The sequence below is a fragment of the Elaeis guineensis genome, chromosome 7 (genome assembly GCF_000442705.2).
Source record: "Elaeis guineensis isolate ETL-2024a chromosome 7, EG11, whole genome shotgun sequence".
Classification (NCBI taxonomy): Eukaryota; Viridiplantae; Streptophyta; class Magnoliopsida; order Arecales; family Arecaceae; genus Elaeis; species Elaeis guineensis.
Window position 1 is genome coordinate 97,415,479 of NC_025999.2, and position 18,663 is coordinate 97,434,141.

General features: G+C 37.6%; 2 protein-coding genes across 2 annotated transcripts; both read right to left on the reverse strand.

Annotated features, from left to right (window-relative positions):
- Positions 1 to 483: 483 nt before the first annotated feature.
- Positions 484 to 3,302, reverse strand: LOC105048209 (abscisic acid receptor PYL8). Its single transcript, XM_010927443.4, is given in 4 exon segments — positions 484 to 1,021; positions 2,170 to 2,210; positions 2,213 to 2,384; positions 2,875 to 3,302. Coding segments are annotated over 4 exon segments (618 nt in total). The 5' UTR covers positions 3,064 to 3,302; the 3' UTR covers positions 484 to 805.
- An 11,728-nt stretch (positions 3,303 to 15,030) lies between these two features.
- LOC105048208 (zinc finger CCCH domain-containing protein 1) lies at positions 15,031 to 18,638 on the reverse strand. The gene is given in 3 exon segments (XM_010927439.4): positions 15,031 to 15,445; positions 17,549 to 18,313; positions 18,315 to 18,638. Coding segments are annotated over 3 exon segments (990 nt in total). The 5' UTR covers positions 18,438 to 18,638; the 3' UTR covers positions 15,031 to 15,343.
- Positions 18,639 to 18,663: the final 25 nt, after the last annotated feature.

Below are 18,663 nucleotides of genomic sequence, written 5' to 3' on the forward strand. Positions count from 1 at the left end.
AACAGTCCGAACCACGTAGGGCCGGACAACCAGACTCTTCTACCATCCATGATCGCGCAAGATTTCGGGTCTTGAACCAGCCATTCCCCGTAATCTGGGGCACGTCAGAGAAAAAAAGTGCAAACCGATGGTCATGATTAGAATTTGACTTGGACTATCAAAAATTTACTAAACAATCATGCAAAACTGCAAACCGACGGTCCATGATTTGGTGCACGTAAGAGCAGGAAAAAAAAAAAAAAAACTTGAAGATATGGACTATGGAATTTTGCAAACAGTCCAAGTCTGAACTGACGAGAGATATTTCAAACAAGAGAAAAAGATAGCACCTCCGGAGAGGAAATCTATTACTAAATCCACGTCCATCCAGAATGTATCTTATCGTTCGAATATATACAATACCGCCAAACTGCACCAAAGCACCCAGAGAAACGGTCGAATGTCCTCTAAATTCCCATCTCCACGGCAGCATCAGATAACATCTACAAAATCATACAATCATCAATTCTGGACAAATTTACTACAGCACTATTCAAAGGCCTTCAGGAAAACCCAAGCGAGGAGATCTAACTATATATGCGGCCTCTGAATTTGAGTCTCATGAGAGAATGAGGTTCTGGTACTACCCAGACAAAAACATCGACTTCATTTTGAAACAGTATTGGAATGAAACAGTAGGATAAGAAGGGTAGGTGTAGGACCTAAGAAGAAAAGAACTACCACTATCTCAAAAGCTTCCAAGTTCAGAATGGCTTGAAAGCTTTATCCTGGCAATTTTCATTACTCCGCAGATGAATCAATGGAATCATCGATCAATAGGCTCTGTCTGATCTTGCACCGCCAAGCGCTCTGATATGTCGGCCAATGATTTGAGATTGCACCTGATCAAGGCCTCCACGAAAAAGCATGTCTCATCTCTGGTGTTCCCATCGGGCACATCCACCACAAATGACTCTATCACCAGTGTCCCTGGCCTCCCATCGATGCTCTCGGGGTGAAGGGTAACGATGGATGAGTAGTTCTGCCAAGTGACATGTGGGTGAATGAGTCGTAATATTTATAACACAGTTAAAAATGACTTCAATCATGAACAAGTGCACCAAGCAGCGGCTGTTACTCTACAAAATACACCACCCATATACAACATCAGCCAGATTGGAGCAAGAAATTCAGCTCAGTACTAATGCTCTAAACTATGACAATTGAGTAAACATTTACATTATATAGCGGATGCACAATTCCCAGATCTAAGGATCACTTTTAGAAAATAAACACTCCAGTCGCAATAACAATTACATAGTTCTACAGAAATAAAAGAAGTAACTCTCCTGAGGAGAAAAGAAAAAGGGGACATATTTTCGATCACATAGGAATAAGTTATTTATTTTTTATGACAAAAGCTGCACTGAATTGCTAACTGAAAATCTGAAAAATGGATTTAAGATCAAAGAAGAAGATTGATGAACATCATCCATCCATCAGTAGACAATTTGACTATTCAGAAGTCAACAGGGCACCCATTTTTATGGCATTTAGTAATATTCAGCTGTGTAGAAAAGGCTTGTGGCTGAATTTTTGACTCAAGTGTTATAATTTTTGCTAGAAGGAAAGAAGCAGTTATAAGTTCAGCAAGATATATCCAAAATCTTATCAAACTTACACAGAATGTGCAAGCGATTCTGGTACTGATTAATGCAGTATATCCAAGCACAAAGAATCAAATGTGCAGCAAATAAATATACTTGATTTTGCTAGACTGGAACCACATGGACCTTTGTTTTTATAACAAAAAGGAAGCATATCTGTAAGATCCAAATAAAGAACTGCAGCAGGAATCAAGCACAAAAACAGACATGCAACTTCAGTTGATGCAAATCAATCTAGCAAACCACTGAGAAAGCAGTAGTCATTCTTATAATTATAATTGTTCAAGAATCAACAAAAACGTCTATTAAGCATAACGTTATCCAACATGTATTGAAGACGTGGAAACCTGATCATTCAAGACTGCCTGCAATTCTAAGTGACTAGGAATATAGCAATCAAATTTACCCATTTGGCCAACTTCCTAACAGATGAGACCTACTCGATCAAGAACCAAGCAGTGAGACATGCAGAGGAAGAAGAAAAAAAGGGAAACACAGGGACAGATGATAAAGAGGACCAGACCTTGAGCCTATGATCCCCTCCCACAATCTTGATGCTAAGATATGTTCGTTGTCGTCAAGAAATTCCAATCTCTCAGTGCTGGTGGTGGCAGGGAGCCCAGATTTGACATTCACTTCCCTCACGCTTCCAATCCCCAGATCCCCTTGCATGACACATCTGCTTACAAAGGGTTTGTACTTCTGCGGCTGATCGAATCTCCTCACCAAAGACCACACCTGTCATCAATGAAGCAACCAGAAACATCACCGGGAGCCAAAATTCCATAAATTTCTAATTTATTGAATCGTAGATAGCATTTTTGATCAAATCATACGATCCTTTGTTTGCCAACAGAAAGAAGATGATTTTTTTTTTTTTTTTTGGAAAAAAAAAATCCTTAAAGATTTCTAAAATCGAAATTCCTCGTATCACCTTCCATCTGTTTGAGAAAATATGAAATGAAACCACGTTAAAACATCAAAATCACGCCAATGCAAACCAATCGAACAGACCACACCAATCCCCTAAAATATAGCTTAATTAGTACAACATATAATTTTTCTTGAAGAAAATCAAATAACTTTTCAATCTCAACCCCTTCAGATCTACTCGAAAACATCTGAGACCACATATCAAATCCCTAGACGTCCATGAAGTAACCATTGAAAACCTCACCGTAGATTTTGTTCTCGATACCAAGAATAGCCAGAGAATCGAAGCACTTACGAGATGAACAGGGGCTTTGATGTGCTTGAAGAGAGTGGAGCTGCACTGATTCTCTCTGAGCTCGTGCCGATGGAGCCGCCTCACGTACTCCGACTCCACCCCGCAGCATCCGTTGCTGTTCATCTCGTCAGCCAGCCTCCACGCCCGATCGCCGGTCCTCCCCCGCGCTCCGCCGTTCATCCCAACCATCCAGCTTTAAGGACCCCGACACCACCACCCCCCCACACCAAGCTAACAGGAGAAGAAAGGCCGCTCTCTCCCCCGATGCCCGCCCTCGTTCCCTCGCGACGAAGCTTCTCCTCTTCTCTCTCTCTTATCCCTATCTCTCTCACTCCTGCGATTCGCTTCGAAGAAAGAAAGAAAGAGAAGAGAGGTACCGCGATGGTCCGAGCCTCGGCTCGGAGCCTGTCTCTGATCGCCTTGCTTTCGCCTCCACCGTCCGCACCCCCCACCCGAAACGATATAAAAATCGCGGGTGCCCCACCAGTTGCGAACGCCGTCTTATCCTCACCCGATTTATAGTGGCTTTGCCCTCGCTTCCCCGGCTTATCTATCGATATGCCACTCTCTGCTGCCGCAAGAATGTATGCACTCGCGGTGAGCTTTTTTTCCCCTGGCCGCTTGCAGCACACCATGTTGGCCTTCTGGGTACACCGTAGTGGCCTTTGGTGACCTAAATAGTATCACCAGGTTGATTTTAGATCAGTGATCATGTAATATTGAAATTATTTTTAATATATTTTATTAAAATAATTTTATTATATATAAATTATTAATTTTATAAAATTTAAAATTATAATTGAATAAAAAATATGATATGATAAATATGATATATAATATTAATATAACAAAAATATCGATATAATATATTAATAATATATTGATATATTAATTTTTTTATTCGATTGAAAAGTATTTTTATCTTCAAATTTCAACTCAAGATCATCGTTCTGGGATGATCTTAGATATCCGACATAAAAATATCATAATGTTTTAAGAAGTAAGAATGATTTAGAATTACTGCTATATGGATCATTACGACGAAACTAAATATGATGTTATTGATATCTTCGTTCACATCACCTTTAATCTTGAGACAATCAACCATAACAAATACGTGAAAGTGAAAGTTGCCACAATTTCCATACGAACGTGGATAACAAGAGTTGAGTATGGATCAAATAGGGTATTGTCCATATTTTCCTTATTCTCATCTCAACAAGCGACGGGATAGATAAAGTTTAACAAGAAAAATTAGATAAAACTATAAAATTTGATTGTTTACATATAAATTAATATTTTTATCTCAAAGAGTAATTCATTAAAATTATATATATATCAGATCGATTTTTCGATAGATTTTACTATTATCCATATCTACCTCTAAATTGATGGAGTTCAGATAAAACCTATCCTATTTAAATCGGATCAAATCGAGCTCAATGTACTGTGAAAAATTGTCACCCTATATTTGAATATCCACCATTTAGTGGATGCATGTCCCGGATATCTCGAGGCTATTTCCGGATACCCGGTGCTAGTGGTGGCATGCATGTAATTTTATTGAAAGAAATGCACTAATTATACTGTTGCATTTTTTTTGATATACTTTGTTTTTAATTATTTCTTCCTAATGTTATGGTTACCCCGACCCAGAGAGAGAGAGAGAGAGACTTATTTAGCATCACTGTCCGCTCAGGTAGTGTAGATGATAGAAGATGGAGACAATGCTCGTGTTGAGTAGCTAACCGACCGTCTGTCGAACTGATAGCAGAAAAGGCTCCATTTGTTGATTCGAACGGTTGATAGAAGGGAAATTGGGATCCACGATCCCACGTGCCACCGTAGGTATTTTAAGGCAAAAGATAGAAGGAGTGCCTCGTCCAGAACGAATCCAATAGGGTGGTCCGACCAACTTTACGGAGCTCGGACGGGGCTGTTGTCCCGATGGGCGGTCGTTCGTCCTTTTACAGCACGAGATGGGCGTGCCCACCGTCCCGTTCTTCTCGCAATGCGTTCCTGTCCCTCGCTTTCAGTTGCAGCCATTTATCCTTTGCATAAAGATTATAATTGATTGGATCCTATATAATATAATATACGATACGATACGATATTTTTCATAAATTGTATGCGTTTCACCTATTTACAACTGTTACTGTTACGCAATAGAAAGATGGTCATGACAGCGGGACTGAATTTTCCCAATTCAATGCTAAACTAGAAAGGATTTAAATTCAATTAATCAAAAGCACGTCACTGCTTTATTCATCAAAATACAGCTAGCTGATCTTTATGTGCTAGTATTGCATGCTGAAAGAATATTTGATATACAATCGTCAATTTTTTACTCCCCCCACCAAAAAAAGATATACATCATCAATTGACCGATTGGAAGAGGATGTATATGATTTCTTCAAAAAAATATATTTAAAATTATATTATAGAAAAATATTTTAAATTATATTATAATTTCACAAATGTATTTTCCGTTAAGTTTAATTTCTTTTATTTAGTCATTTTACTAGATGGATAGGGATGCTATCCATTTAATAAATTGAAAAGTGTACACACACCGCGCGCATACATCTAATAAATTGAAAAGTATCTAAAAACACACACACTCCATCTCCAGAGGGTTAGGTCTCCATAGGCCCTCACTAAAGCATACAGAATATTTTAAGAGTTGTGCATGAAATTATACATGAATCTCAAAATCCACCATATATATATTTAACTCCATAACAAATTTAATTACTTTTAGAGACACACACCACCAAAAAAAACTATGTTAAAAATGCAAATGAAATGAATCAAGGAGACAATTTCCTTTCATATTTATTGTTCGAGGGAGAATCCAATGACCAAAAGTTATAGTTTCCAACACCATAACAAACTTCTCTATGGAAGATAAGCTTCTATAGGTAGCGCAACTACAAAAGCCATTCCATGAAAACCTACTATAAAAATATTTTTTTATCAAGTTGTGTTAGGTCAACAAGATTTTTCTTTTTAAAAAAATAGATATATGTAGATGTAACGCACTAGATCAAAAAAAAATATATCATCTCTCCTTCACACAAACACGGCCGTCACGCATGATCCAAAGAAATGTTCCTATCAAAAAAGTGACATGGTTGATGATAAAGTATGACTTCTCACTCATAAATTAAGTCGGTCGGTTCCTAGACCAGAACAGCTAAGAATCAAACATCTTGCTAATCCCATAAAAATTTGCATTAGAAAGCTACGCAATTGTAAAAAATTACTGATTTTCTATCGCTTAGGTCTCAATCAATCAAGCTAATACCGCGTGGATCGGCTTTAGGTTTGTTGGCAAAGGTTTCCAGGATAAAAGAACATATTAGGACACATTCTTATCTTCTTGGACCGTGGGTCTTGGTGGCGGCTGAAGCGCTGCTACAAAGTCGTGCTCAACATAATATAATATCAACGCCAATGTTGAAATCGGAGTACTCTGGATCAGGTCACCACACGTAACCTTAACGTCCCTTGCTATGGGCTGAGTGGGGTGACCGAGCCAGAGGCGACTGCACCAAATTTTACTGCAACCCCAAAGTAGCCTCCATATGCCTGAACGCATCAAAATGCACGGCCTTCTGCACTCACTATTTCAAATCGTAAGGAGAATGTTACTGGCCTGGCGTTACACTCCATCACGCCAACTCTAAAGTTTTCCGGTTGAAGTACAATTAAGCAGGAATAATATGAAAGGTGATGCTATTTTAGAAAGAGAATTATGGAACCGTAACAATGAATAAATTGAGCTAATATTGTCGAAAACAATATCAACGTAAATCATTCCCTCCATACAATTCCTAATGGGTGCACTAAATACTACTAGGTGTTCATCAAAGTGAAAAAATAAATAAATATTATAGGGATCCTCCAAAGTATAACTTCATACATCTTAAAAATAAAATTAAGTGTTCACACGCTATGGTTTGATCACTGACAGAATAAGTAACTCTAATTTGCTAAGATACAGATGAATCCACCATCAGAACCTGCGTTTGAATCTAATCAAGTGCAACATGTATAAGGGCATCTAAGTTTCCCAAAAAATTCAACATTAGGAAATACCATAGTAAAACAGCATTAAGTACAAGAGAAGTTAATCCATGCCAAAAAAATAAAGGAAAAGATACATAAAGGGGGCCCTAAGGATATTGTTATTACAATGACTTAAAAAAAAAAAAAAAAATCGATGGAGCTACAGAAAGATATGCAGCAATGGCAGTATTAAGAACCTATTCAAACAAATGGTATTTGCACAAATTAAAAAAACTTAGCATATAAATCCAGCTATTTCAATGATTGAAGGAAAAGCTTTACATGTATTACTCCTTCGTTAATGTAAGCTACAAACACAACCGCCCTTAGATGTAGCAGGCTAGCACCAATGATTCGAGTTGCCACCTTAAAACGGGATTTAATTTCCCATAAGTCAAGATACCCATCTCGTCCTTCCTCTATTAACAAACTGTGGGTATAATTTGTAAGAATTTCAAAAAAAGGCAGCAACTTTAGCATCTGGAACCTTTGGCACTAACATTGACAGCATTTCTTTTATGGGATGCTAACCATCTTTTGCCTCTCGTTTGTTTTTAAAGGATCTAACGACACAAAATTCACCACAGAAGAAGCTGATCAACAAAATAGCCTCAAAAATCTGAATTTCTTAAGCTTCTAATGACGGTCCATGGGAAGCATTCGATTGCGAAGCCAATTCAAGTATAAATTCTGTTCTCTATTTGATCTGGAGAAACAGCGGACAGAATTCTACAGAACCTGATTAAGGAGAGCGCAACTCATGAATAATAGTTGCAGTTTAGTTGGAAATTAACAAGGCAACGGAAAAGTACCAAAACATACAAAAAAAAATTGCTGCACGAGAAAACACTAATAAGAAATTAGCTATACACGTCAAACAGCTTTACTGAATTTTATGAACGCCACCAAATGGGTATCATGGCTTCTGAGCCTTGTCAGTGTTGTCACCAATATCTTCTCTCATCATGAACTCTTCTCGGGCATGCATTTTTTTGTGGACATTTATAAGGTCATCACGGTAGAACATATTAGAGCATACATTTAAGAAAGAAGTATAATTGATCCAGTACCTTTATCATTATCAGATGATGTTAAAGGAACTCTTAGTCCAAGGATTAAGGTTAAGTACCAGAAATGGTCAATTTATCACATTCTAGAGGCACTGACACGGACAAACTTGGAAAAGCAGAAACGAATCAAGAAACAGCATGAGCCATTTCTAATGTCAAATGGTTGCTAAGTTGAAGATTGGAAACAACTAGTCAGCTACTAATAAAAAACTAGTCAGCTACTTCTAAATAAAAACCTTCCCATTTCTTGGATGCCTGAAAAGTATGTTAATACTGTGGAGATCAGATCGTTTCCAAAATAGTCGATATTTGTTGCATCACTGTTGAACTGCTCAGTCTTAATGCATTCGAGCGCACAATGCCTCTCATAACCAAGTCTCTTACAACCAATCATCTAACGTTTAAGATCAGTACCTTATAACCAACCATCTAACATTTAAGATCAGTACCTTTTCCATTTACCCTGCCAACCACAATCTTAAAAAAATCAATAGATTCATTTATACCAATTTCTAGATATTTATACTTGACTGCCACTAAAGGTGTTATATATATGCTGGACCAACTTATCCACGTAGGAGTACCTGAGAAAAGGATGCAACATCTGGGAGAATGGAGAGGTTAAAGAGGCCACTAATCACACAGATACCAGACTTCATCATGAACTCTCAGGAGTCTATCGTAGCTCTCCCCAGATTTCATAGATACCAGATTCATAAGGTGACAAACATTTTAGCCATGGTTAAGGCTAGACCACCGTATCCACAGAAAAGTCCTCGAGTAAAGGGCGCAAAAACATGGGAGAATACGAAGGCCACCAATTACACAACTCCCTATATTCATAAGATACCAGATTTCATCATGAAATCTAAAAAATCTCAGAATTGTAATTAGATCATGGCTTTCTCTGGAGGCCTGTTCTCCCTTCCACATCCCATATTCAATCCCTATCACCCCTATTATGATGTCACACAAATAGCCTAGTTGAGCTAGAGAGAGAATGATCAAGTTATGTAAGTTAAAATTAGTCCTCACCCCACATCCCCCTTCTAGATGTTCTCCGAAGTCCCATTCAATTGTATCAGAAAGCCAAATTTCTTTGAAAGAAATGGTGGGAGATCCACCTAGACTATAATTATCTTCATTTAGCTTTTTGAAAATGCACCACCCAAGACTCATTTAAACACAAAACGTCTAAGCAGAGAGATGTAACCACTGAAGCAAGCCTCAAGACACATCAAAAGCCATACTTCACCACCACATTTGCACATGTCATTACCATATCATATAAACCTATTAACCCAGGTACAACCAGCTTCTACTCCACATTCACCCCACTTTGTCAATGAATCTCTCAAATTTCATAAAACAACAAAAGCATTTCCAGAGACAAACTGAATAAGCCGATGTCGACAGATCACACTTAACACTTAACAGATCTAGATTCTCTTTGTTGCCCAACAATGATAAATAGGACCAACCAAAACATGACTCGAAGAATATTTGCAAAAACTAACTTTTATGGATCCTCCAACCTTTATTCTCAACTTTATGAGATACATGCTTGTATCATTGCCTGCTGGATTGCCATATTGCATGCTATGTATCATATTTATATTAGTAATACAGTTAACTTAAAGATGCTGCACTTGGTGAATAATGCAATAAAATTTAGAGCTATTTAGCAACTACAAATTTGTCACAGAAGCAAAAAAAAAAAAGAAAGATATCTCATTTGTTTTAGAAAAAATATTTGTCCATGTCCTGAAAGAGAGGCAGTGTAACTGTTATGGCTTAAGCATTTCGCTTTTTTTCATAATTTAATTTGTCATATCATTGATGGCAAGTCAATAGTTCTCTCTCTTTCTCTCTCTCTCTCACACAGAGCAAACTAAGAGTCAGTCCTAGGTCACTTATACATAATCATTTTATATTTTCTATGTTTAACAACATGATGAGAATCAAGAATTCCGCATTTATTTTAGGCAGAGCATCATAATTTAAGAATTGTGGGATTTTGAATAATTGAAAGATTTTTGAGAGATTTTACATTGTTTCCGTCTTAGAGAGATTTATCTTATTTCCATCTTAGACAGAATTTATTTTGTTTCCATCTTATTTGAGAGATTTTATCTCATTTCCACGTTGAGAGAAAATCTTGTTTCCATCTTAGAGAGATTTTATCTTGTTTTCATCTTACTTAAGAGATTTTATCTTGTTTCCATATCGAGGGATATGATTTTCACTTTTATTAGGATGTGATTTTATTTTCATCTTATTTGAAAGTCTATTTAAAGACTCCTATTGTATTGAAGGAGATAGTTTGGAATGACAACTTGAAAATCCTAAAGTGGGCTGCTTTTCTCTTAGCTTCTTTGTTTTTCTTTGGCTGTTTTTCTTTCTCTTGATTTTTTAATTTTTCTTTCCTATTTGCTATCTTAATTTTTCTTGGTGCTGCATCAAATTGGTATCAAAGTCATGTCAGATCACTTTCTGCGCACTGTGTAAATTGCTTTGAGATAATTGATCATGTCTGTGTAAGGTACGGTTGTTTCATTGAACCTTGCGACTTCTTCAAATTGTGGGTAGCTTCTATATTTGCTTAGGTCCCTTCTTTTATTTCATACTTTCTTAAACCCAAAAGAAAAAAAAAAAAAGAAAAAAGAACTCAATCATTTTGTTGGCCTCATTTTGTTCCCATTATCTTCAATAGCTTGATTATATCACATCACCCTTTTGATATTACACGAGTTAAAAATATAGGCACTACATTTGACTTTACATTCTTCATTGTAAACATCGTGGCTAAATTTCTCTGTGATTACAGCATTTTAGTCTAAAATCATTTTGTCCTTGCCCTTCTTTGCTATCATGACTATTGGCAATTTGAAAGATGCTCATTCCGCCATGGAAAAAGAGCTTGAATCAATTAAAAATATCCAGATTGCATTCCAAAAGACTTTAAACTAAATATGTCAGTCATTAGACCGACTTCAAACTAAGCTTAATGAGCTTTGTACTATTAGATTGATCACCATGTGGACATAGCTAATCTCATCGGTCAACAGATCAAACGCCAACTATCCTTGCGAGAGTCAAGACTGGATAAACAACCTCTAGAGGATGACCATACTGATAGTCAATCTATTCATCAGTCTCTTTCCCAGACTCTTAAGCCAACTGGTAATCCGAATCATGTCTTGCAAATTAGTCAGTCCTTTCAGACATCTCCAATCTATATGTCAATCCCTCCAATTATCCACCGTTCCATAAACAACTTTCAGAGCCCTCATAATCATAGGATTCCTCTAGATTATATAACAGAAGTTAAGAATAATGAGTACTATGAAGATGACTATGAGGGAGAAGTGGAATCGCCTATTTTCCCATCTAGACATCATGAGCAACCTACTAGGTATGCTAGAGACCCTAGATACTTTAGATCTCGAGGTCAACAATTCAGGCCATATCCATTTAGATGTGAGGAGTTTGAGGAATCATCTAAAAGAGTTAAGATTGATGTCGCTTCTTATGATGGTAGATTAGATCCAGATGCATTTCATGATTGGTTATAGGATCTAGAGGTTTATTTTGATTGATACCACATGTCAGATGTATCTCGTATTCACTTTGCTAAAATGAAGCTTGTGGGTTCCACCAAGAGGTATTGACAGACAACTCTAAGGGATCTATAGCGATTAGGACATCCACCTATAGTCCTTTACATGGAGATGAGGTCTAAACTTTGTGAAAAGTATGTTCCTACTTACTACAAGAATCAGTTATTGGACCAATGGTATACTCTTAGACAAGGAACCACTAGTATCACTAACTATGGGCTCGTTTTGAAGATTTACAATTAAAGTGTGATGTTTCCGAAGAGTCATAGAAACTGGTATCTAAGTTTGTTAGTGGTCTAAGAGTCGACTTGAAAAAAGAGATTTCTTTGTATTCTCCAGAATCTGTAGGGGATGCCGACCATAAAGCCTTAGAGAATGAGAAGTTTCATAGGACTTTCCCTCAAAGAAGAGTTTTCTTTCCTGATGAATATGGACAGTCCAAGTCTGCCTCTGTCAATCATACTAAGGATATTTCACAGCTATTGCCTTCTCGTACGAGTCATGATTCTACTTTGAGTATGACTGCTAATTAGCAACCCACGATCCCTAGGATCCAAGACTCTGTCCCAACGACATCTCATTCAGTTAATTCTTCAAATATAGAGTGCCATTATTGTCATAATAAGGGCCATATAGCTGCTCAATGTCCACATCGTACATTGACCATCGGAATTGAAGGTGAGGAAACTTTACATGCTGGCCTCATAAAAGACTTTAACCCTCTAGGGCTAGTTACTTCAGAGGAAGAGTATGAGGAGAATTGTGAGGATTTAAGAGAGCATGTTCATGTCATAAGATGTACCATCACCACTCCTACAGACTCTGAGGCATGGAAACGCACCAGCATTCTTCATACATATGCCCAATGTGGTGGTAAGATCTATAAGCTTGTCATCGATAGGGATACTTCTATGAATATTGTGTTTAAGTCTACCATTAGTAGATTGAAGCTGAAGTCTCAGCCTCATCTTCATCCTTATAAAGTTATCTGAGTAGATAAAACTTCACTTCTTATTAGTGAGTATTGTCTATGGGAGGTTACTCTGCTAAGATTATGCATGACGTATTACCCATGGACAGTGGCGGAGCGTAAAAGGGACCAAGGGGACCGCTGCCCCCTTCAAAAAATTTTAAAATACTTATTATCTATATATTTATATATATGGTGGCCCCCTCAATATTTTAGTCTTTCACACATTATCAGTCCACCAGCTTGAAAAAATGCCATATAATTAATTTATATATTAATTTTTTTTGAAAAAAATAAACTTTTTAAAGAAAGAACGTTGTTTATTTATTCTTTAATCCTTTATTTATTCTTCAACCTTTAATGTGGCAGAGATTATTGAGATTTTATGCAATCAAAATCATTTTGCAGATGGCATAAGATAATATTGTTTACTTATCTTTGTTTATACATAAAATTAAATATTTAATAATATTTTTATAATATTTTTGGATATATATCTTTATTTATTATTTATTATAAAATATTTTATTAAATATTTATTAATAAATTATTATTTTGCCCTCCCAACATTTGATGTCAGGCTCCGCCACTACCCATGGAGGTTGCTAGTGTCTTGTTAGATCGACCTTGGATTTATGATATAGATGCTTATAACTTTAGTAGGGAGAATACTTATGTTTTCATACATAACGGTAAGAAAATTAGATAAATCCTGCTAAGCCTAGTGAGTCCCAACCTGCAAAAAAGGATTAGAGTCCTCTTCAAACCTTTAGTCAGAAAAAACTATCACATCTTAACTCATAAAAAATTTGAAAAAGAAAGTTGGGAGCCTGAAGTAATGTTAGCTGTCATTCCTAAGGGTGAGATCCACTTGACTTCGAACTCCCAAGATAACCCACCTCTTGAGATTGAGTAGTTGATGAAAGAGTTTAAGGATGTGACCCTAGAGGACATACCAGATAGCCAAACAGAGATTATAAACCATAGCCTTGGTGATTTACTTAAGTATCTAATTGGCGATAGATCTAGTACATGGAATTTGTCATTGCCTACGACAAAATTTGCCTATAACAGCTTAGTGAATTGGTCTACTGGCAAGAGCCCTTTTGAAATTATTTATGGCATTAATCCTCGTCAACCCATTGATCTTGTTCCTTTACCTATGGATAACCACATTTCTGAGCCTGCCACCTCTTTTGCTCAATATATTTGTGATATTCATGCCAATGTTCGACGAAAGATTGCCAATGAGCACTGAGAAATATAAACTTACAGCTTATGTTCACCATAGAAATATAGAATTTAATGTGGGTGACTATGTGATTGCTCGTATTCATCCAAAATGTTATCCTAGATATTCATTCAAGAAATTGCATGCTCAAACTACTAATCCCTTTCACATCTTTGGTAAACTTGAACCTAATGCTTATTATTTAAGAGTTACCTTCTGATTTGAAGTTTAGTCCAGTTTTCAATATTGCGGACTTATTTTCTCATCAGGACACATTCGAGCCTCCTACTGTATCTGTAGATGTTCCTACTGATTGCACTACTTCATCTTCAATGTCAGTCCCAGTTCTCCCTCCACTTCCGTCATTGTCATTGGATCTCCACTTCTGTCATCATCATCTAACTGCATTAAGCGTATGATGAGATTGTTTCTTCTGCTCATAGTGGATTTCAAAGATTTTTAGTTAAGTGGCAAGGCCGATCAGATTCAGATGCTACTTGGGCTCATGAGGATGAGTTACACTGCATTGATCCAGATATACTAAAGGCCTACCGCAATTCCTCACTAGAGGCGAGTTCTTTCCAGCCAGGAGAAAATGATGAGAATCAAAAATTCCACACTTATTTTAGATAGAGACATCATAATTTAAGAATTGTGGGACTTTGAATAATCGAAAGATTTTTGAGAGATTTTATCTTGTTTCCATCTCTCTAGATTTTATCTTGTTTCCATCTTAGAGAGATTTTATCTTGTTTCCATCTTATTTGAGAGATTTTATCTTATTTCCATATTGAGGGATATGATTTTCACTTTTATTAGGATATGATTTTATTTCCATCTTATTGGAGAGGCTATTTAAAGACTCCTATTGTATTAAAGGAGATAGCTTGGAATGACAACTTGAAAATCCTAAAGTGGGATATTTTTCTCTTAACTTCTTTGTTTTCCTTTGGCTGTTTTTCTTCCTCTTAATTTCTTTATTTTTCTTTCATTTTATTTTTCTTTCCTATTTACTATCTTGATTTTTCTTAGTGCCGCATCACAACAATTCATTAAATTTTTGAACCAGCTTCTTATATCGTTAAAACTACCAGTTGTGATATTCAAAACCAAACTAAGGTTAATAAATGTTATACACTTATACTAAATGAAAAATAGACATCATCGATTTATAAGAATTCAAGTAGATAATAATTGACAATATTAAGCAACTACTAAATCTCATCATTCATATAGTCAAAGATATAATTCAGCAGCATTTACATGCATATGCTTGGCATGCTCAATGGTTAAACATTGATGAACTAGTCGCCCTCGGCAATTTTACTAAAGACAAGTTAACAGAACTACTTGGCACCTAGTGCAGGTCATAACTCTTCCCTTCCGCCAAGCACACAAAGAAAAATAAAATATATTGCTGAAGTTACAAAAAGTTTGAAAGTAAGAAGAAACAAACAGGTGCCAATAATCTGTTAAATAAGTAGAAGTCTTCAAGCATCCAAACTCACTATTTTTCTTGTGCCATCTTCTTCCGGATCTCATGAGCTGTGTTGAATATGCCAAGGGTTGGTTTGTTGCACACAAAGCACTTCTTGTTAGTTGCATGATGCTGCAGCTCAAGATGGAAAGTAAACAAATATTGTGTCAAATTAAATAATGGTGATCTCGTTGGTAATGATTTAAAAAGAAACCTGAAGAAAGCAGATTATATCTTGGCAAATGAGGTATAGGATGTATGACAAAAAAATCAGGTTTAAGCATGAATTACAAAGGAACAAAAAAGAGCTCTCTATCAAGCATAGTTGCTAATAAAATATAGAAAAGTTTAAAGAGCAAACATCAAAACTTTGGCAAATGACAAAAAAATCAGGTTTAAGCATGAATTACAAAGGAACAAAAAAGAGCTCACTATCAAGCATAGTTGCTAATAAAATATAGAAAAGTTGAAAGAGCAAACATCAAAACTTTGGCAAATATAAACTCTCATCAGAGTCTCAAGAACAACTCATTTTGATTCAGTTAACAATAAGAGCCTCCTTGTTGAATAAAATAACAAAAAATGATTGAATGCCACTCCTGTTTCAATATTAATAAAAAGGTCCATTATTTTGAGTATGTCTAAATTCAATATTTAAATAAACCTTATATGATTCAAACAAACAAGGAATCATAATTTTGATTATAACAGACCATGCAAGAAATAAGCAAGTTAGCTTGAAATCATTAACTTCCATGTTCTTAATTTTGGAGAAGTAAAGGAGGAGGAAGAAGAAGAAAGATCAGCTTACAACAAGATCAGAAAAGACCCTAGATCAAGTAGAGATAAAAGCTAACAGCTCTGGAAATCTAGATTTATTTTTCCAATACCATGCATGATCCTTTTCAAAATTTCATCTTTCATTCTTGGACCCATCATGAAGAATCAAACATGGTTTGCAGACCCAGAACATACTCAAATTGCAATGGGCAAAGAGGGGGATGGGCTATATGGATTTGCAATAATATAGAAGCAAGGGAAAAAGGAGATTGTGGTCTTCTTTTCCCCCTCTCATCTTTTGGGAGATTGCTATGGTTTGAAGAGGGCTGGCATGCATGCAAGGAGGGAATATGGTCTCTGGAAAGCTTCAAGAAATTAAGTGAGTTGTCCAAGCTACTCATGTGTCATCAAGAGTGCATTGAGATAGAGGAAGGCTAGAAAAGGAACAACTTAAGAAGGGAGGTGCGAAAAGGTGATGGGCCATAACAGCTGGATTTGCTAGAAATGTTCAGAATAACTTGTAAATGTTTCCTCTTCCTCTTTTATTTTCAAACTTCCATCTTCCCTAGTCAAATAAAAGTGACATTTTATCGTGTATTTTTAAGGGAAAAAAGCTTAACGCTCAAACAATGCATTACCACGAACAGAATATAGTCATCATGATTAGACTTCAGCCTATGTTGCACAAGAATATTGCACTTCATAACTTCAAGTTTGACAAGATGAGCAAGGTCCATTTGAGAGAACATATGTATGTTGATTCATCAACTAGATTTCATCAGTAGTTCCAAAGAGATCTTGATCATCAAGATTAAAAATCACACTTATGCAATGCAGCTTTTCTTTCTCCTTACAGCAAATATGAAAAAGATTCAAGCCACAACCCAATCTTCCAGATTTCTTAAGATTTATTCTCCAATGGACACCTAGAATAAGAAAAAGAAACAAAAGTACTCTTGGATTGATGTTCGATGATCACTAATATTCATGACAACCCAACAAAAAGTTTTACGAAGCCTAACAATTAGCCAAATAATAATAATAATAATGAGATTAAGATAATCATCGCATCACCCCAGAGACTGATAGCATCTACGATAGAACAGATCTCCATGTATATCTTCAAGTATTAAAACAATGCAAAGGGTGCCAATGCAAGAACTAGTACCCACTTGATCAAGCCAAAAAACCGATGATGATACTTCATCGATGGACATACATATATTGACAACAACAAGAACATAGTTTGAATTATCCTCAAAGCATCGCCAATGTCCACATGGGTTAGATGGAATTACTCCCAACTGTATGCTAAAATCCTAAAAAGACAGAAAAATTCCTAATTGACGAAACAGGAACAAGCACATTTTCATATCTACAGAATATCGAATATAGACAATCGATCAATTCGTAGATTTTAAACAAAAGCAGCAGGAAAAGAAGGAAATGCCAAACCTTTAGAGCACAATGCTGGCAGAAGTAGTGCTTGCACTTTGTCACCACAGGTTCCTCGAACGGCTGTCTGCATATAAAGCACGCGAAGGGCAGTGAATCGTCATCGTCATCATCCTCATCATCACCACCATCGCCCTCCGTCCCACCACCCCCCAAAGCCAACCCCCTCTTCCTCGCCTTCTCCACCTCCTCCCACTCCTTCTCCAGCTGCCACCCGGACTTGTAATCCCCCCTATCGTGCAAGAACTTGCACGCATCCCCATATCCGCAGTAGCCCGTCTCCTTGTAATCCTTACAGATATCCGGCTGGTAGTCGAACCTAGCCGACAACCGGATGTTGGAGGAGGGCCGGAGCGGGCCGTGGGCGCCGCCGGCCTTTTCCCCGGCCACCGTCTGCTCCCTCCGGAACCCAGCCTTGTAGTCGGTGTAGCCGTGGATGCCGCGGTAGACCTTGTCGTTGCCCTTGGACTTCCCCTTGAGCGCCTCCTCGGCCTGCTTCAGGACCCGCTCCCGGATCGCCCGGGCGTCCTTGGAGAATTCGGTCTCAGTCTCCAGGGTCGCCGTGGCGAGACTGTCGTGCTGGACCTGGATCTCTTTGGAGGACTCGAAGTGGAATAGAGCGCTGGCTCGCCCTCCCGCGGCTTCGTCGCCCTCATCGTCATCGTCTCCGGTGGCGTCGCCGTAGGTCTTGGAGGAGGAGCGGGCGGTGGAGAAGTGGAGCTTGTTGTCGGCGGGGACGGGCTTCTTGGATCTCTGGGCGACGGGAGGAGGGTTGGGAGCCTTCTTCGTCGTTGTCGTCGTCACTGGATTCGGCGGCTTTACGCTTGCGGATGTTCTTGTTCTTGATGGGCTTTCGGAAGAAGTTGCAGACCTCGCCAGAGTCCGCCATGGATGAAGGGTTTGCGGAGGGAAAAAAGAGAGGATTTTGGGAGGAAGATTTGATAAAGAAGACAGCAGGGAGGAGGAAATTAGAGTTAGATGAGGATTCCGAATTCGATTGGAGGACTAGACCGAGATTAGGGTTTCGGGAACGGGCTCCGCCGGTCTGACTTCCATGGGTAACTGGATTGGGTTTTTATTAAAACGGGCCGGGAACCCGTATAAGAGAGTTTATG